Below are 3,697 nucleotides of genomic sequence, written 5' to 3'. Positions count from 1 at the left end.
TTATCTGTATACTTACTTTTGTGACGTAAATGTTGCACCTTTTTAACTTCAGCTTAAATGAGAACTCAAAGAACCAAAATATGAAGAAAAAAAGTAGTGAATAATAATTATCATAATTGTTTTTAATAAATAAATGTGTTACTTTTTTGTTTTTTGAAAAAATAATATCTTTTTTTAAATAAAACCAATTGTCAGTATTTCTGTATAATTATTTTTGTGATTAACTGTACATATTATTTTTTATACCGTGTAGGTCTCTACTATTGTCGTATACGAAATATATAATGATCTTTGTAGAAATGTGACCAAACCACTACCATGGAAAGTTGTCAAAAATTAAGATATCTATGATAAAATCGAGTTTTAATAATTTTATTTACAATTGTGGGAGGTTTGTACTCTCAATTGATTAGTAAAAAGTTCCCTATAATTGATAAAATAGATGCATATTTAAGACAAATAGTTTGTGCAATTTTTTAGTATTTCGCACAAATTTACTATGGATTAAAATGAATATAAAATTTATTTATTAATTTTTTGTCCTAAAAACATAATGAATCCCTAGATAGATGTACATATTTTTTCGGATTTCGGCAACTCTAAATGGTGTACTTTGACAGTTGTATCTACCTCAAATAAAAAAATTAGTGATCAGCTGTTGAATTGACTTCACCTTATAAGTGCACCCTGAAACATCTGTTAAATGTCAAAACTTAGTGTTTGTTGTATTTTTAAGCAGACAGTAAACAATTACTTCAACTTTAACAAAAACGAAAAAATTAACTTTTTTTCAATCCCTAATTAATAAATTAAACCAAAAAATTCAATTTAGGAAACAATGAAAACCGAACTTATTGCCAACAGTTGCCGGATATGTTTAACACAAACAAAAAAACTACGTTCCTTATACAAACCAATCGATGAAGGAGACGAACCGCCAAATGAAATGTTGCATCTTATTACAGGAATACAAGTGGAAAAGGTTTGTTAATCTAAATAAATATATAAAGGATGTTACTTTTCTATAATTAAAAATGTATTTAACTTAATATTTATAGTTGGATGAACATGAAACGTTGCCAAAAAATATTTGTAAAAATTGTGAATTGTCATTGAACATGGCATTTGAGTTTCGGGAAAATGCGCTCAGGACCCAAGAAATTATAATGACATATTTGAATGAATTAAATGGCTATGAAAGCAATGAAGAAAGTAATAGGTCACACATTTCCAATTACAAAGCAGAATATGAAGAAATAATGAACTTAGAACCCTTGGATTGTTCAGATACTTTAGAAGAAGATATACAAATCTTGAGTAAAGATGAACAAAAGTCAGCTCGGGAAAATGATGAAGAATTAAACGAATTAGCTAGTGGTGATGAAAATCCTATAGGAGAAGAGGAAGAACAGGAGGAATATTATAAACAAGAAGTATCATATATCTTAAAAAATACTGATGACAATGAGAATGATGAGGAAAATGATCAAGATAATTATACTGAAGATCAACAGGAAGAAGAGGAAGAAGAACAAAAGGATCAAGAAGAGGCTATGTGTGAGGAAGAGGAGGAGGAAGAGATATCCTACAAACAGCAGGTTATGACTACAGAGCAAGAAGATCTCAGTGAAATGGAAAAAACCTTAAACAAAACCACAAATAGTACAAAAACTAGTAGAAAGAAAACATTAAAGTTAAATTCTAACGACTTAACGGGCAGTATCAAACAAATTTCGCGACGTGGTCGCAAACCCACTAACTCCAAAAATGAAAATGGTCATATTTGTGATATATGCGGCAATGTATTTGCCAAACTGGGACGTATGATGGAACATAGACAGCGTCATGATAAGGAGCATCGTTACAGTTGCGAGTAAGTGGAAAACATTTATTATATATAAATAAATTATATTTTGCTAATATTTATTAATTGATATGTTATTAAGGATTTGCAATCAAACCTTTCTAACACGAGAACTTTTACGCAAACACATGTTCTCCCACAGTGGTGGCAAACCATTGAAATGTAAATATTGTTCCCGAACATTTTACTATGAAAGTGTACGAAGAGCACATGAAGCGTAAGTACAATTATAGTAAAGAAGTGTAACTATATAAAACCATTCCATTACTTTTCCCTATCTTAGGGTACATCAGGGCCACAAACCCTACGTTTGTGATGTCTGCGACAAAGCTTTTAGTTATGCTCACGCCTTAAAGAAACACAAACTAATACATGCCGAAATTAAACTATATCGTTGCGAATACTGTGCAAAAGATTTTCGCCTACAACATCATCTGAAACAGCATGAAGAGACAAGATTGCATCAGAATACAGTACGTCATGCACATGGTGGTAAAGCTTATGGAGATTATTATATACCAGGCCAAGACGAACAAGATGTAAATGATGATATTATATTTTTAGAAGAGATTACTGATGATCAATTGGCCAGTGGTAGTTAAAATATGAAAAATCCATAAATTATTTTATAGATATTTTATTTATTAATAAAGAAACATACCAAATAATAAATATATAGGCAATGCCTAATAGGCTAACTAAAAGGTCACAACAATAAAGCTAGCTCAAAGAAAAACGTCATTAAAAATTTTAAGATTTACTATGGGCATTTATAACAAAAAAAAAATCATAAAAACTAAAATAATTGACATTAAAAACATCATAAAATTTAAAGATTTTGCGTTATGACCATTTGGTTGCAAATGAGCGACATGTATTTGCATTAGGTGTATAACCAAAATAAGTTTATTTACAAAAACAATGTTATGACAACTCTTAAGTTAAAATGTTTCATTTTTTCATTCATTAATAAGTTCGAATTTCGTTGGAGATTATTGTAAAAGCTTTAACATTTTATCAATTTAGATTTTTCAAAGATAACATTGCACTGCCATAAGATGTCTAATTGTTATTTAGCATATACGGGAACAAATTTATTGTATTGTTCCCGAAGACACCTTTATTTATAAAATCTGTTATACCATTAGAAAGTTAAATTTGTGGTTAACCTATTTTATATATGTAGTACATATTCTACCTTATTCGATATCAGCGCAATTAAATCCTTTAAAAAAGTATATTTTAGTGTCTGGGTAAATAATTTGTTGGCATGTGTAATACACGGTTATCCAACTGAAAAACAACCCCTTACTTATTTGCTTTTAATTATCCACCTGTTGCATATCCCTCGTAGTAGGCTATGCAAATTCAACAGGAAGTTCAAATACTTAACGAAATATTAACAAAATAGTACGTCCTTGTGTTTTTTTTCCAAAAATACATATATACATACATACATATGTATGTATGAAAGTATGTATGTATATTAGAATGGCTCAGTGAAATAAAAATTCAAACATTGCTTTGGTTTGAGATTTTTTTCCTATTTATATCAATTCCAAAATATCACATGAGAATTTGTTTATGGCTGAATCGAACGTTAATAAAGAAGATTCCGAGTAAGTCGAACTTTCTGAATAAACTTTTTCGAAAACTAAAAAGCAAACACAGTCTTTGCCGGGCACTTGCCGCGTCAACATCGTTTTCATTATTATCGGTGTGTTATAGCGGGTGATTGCATAGTTTGTTATTGGAAGGCCACTGGAACGCTTTATTTTTGTTTATATATTTGGCTTAAATTTTATTTCACGTGATTACTTAGACATTACGGAA

General features: G+C 29.7%; 1 protein-coding gene across 1 annotated transcript; it reads left to right on the top strand.

The window, feature by feature from the left end:
- The first annotated feature begins 701 nt into the window (after window positions 1-701).
- Window positions 702-2,597, top strand: LOC119605127 (zinc finger and BTB domain-containing protein 14). The gene is made up of 4 exons (XM_037958091.1): window positions 702-982; window positions 1,059-1,873; window positions 1,947-2,081; window positions 2,148-2,597. The coding sequence occupies exons 1-4, from the start codon at window positions 839-841 to the stop codon at window positions 2,464-2,466; spliced, it is 1,413 nt and encodes a 470-aa protein (XP_037814019.1). The 5' UTR covers window positions 702-838; the 3' UTR covers window positions 2,467-2,597.
- The last annotated feature ends 1,100 nt before the right edge of the window (window positions 2,598-3,697 follow it).

The sequence above is a fragment of the Lucilia sericata genome, unplaced genomic scaffold (genome assembly GCF_015586225.1).
Source record: "Lucilia sericata isolate MDLA Ls3-8-SP2 unplaced genomic scaffold, ASM1558622v1 Contig000014F_arrow, whole genome shotgun sequence".
NCBI lineage: Eukaryota > Metazoa > Arthropoda > Insecta > Diptera > Calliphoridae > Lucilia > Lucilia sericata.
Note: the sequence above shows the minus strand (reverse complement) of the source record. Positions and strands in the feature narration are given on the sequence as shown.

Bases quoted from the DNA above. Each gene is read 5' to 3' on its own strand.
- LOC119605127 (XM_037958091.1), top strand. From the start codon at position 839: ATGAAAACCGAACTTATTGCCAACAGTTGCCGGATATGTTTAACACAA. The intron at 983-1,058 runs GTTTGTTAATCT...TAATATTTATAG, and splicing joins CAGGAATACAAGTGGAAAAG to TTGGATGAACATGAAACGTT. The intron at 1,874-1,946 runs GTAAGTGGAAAA...TATGTTATTAAG, and splicing joins GAGCATCGTTACAGTTGCGA to GATTTGCAATCAAACCTTTC.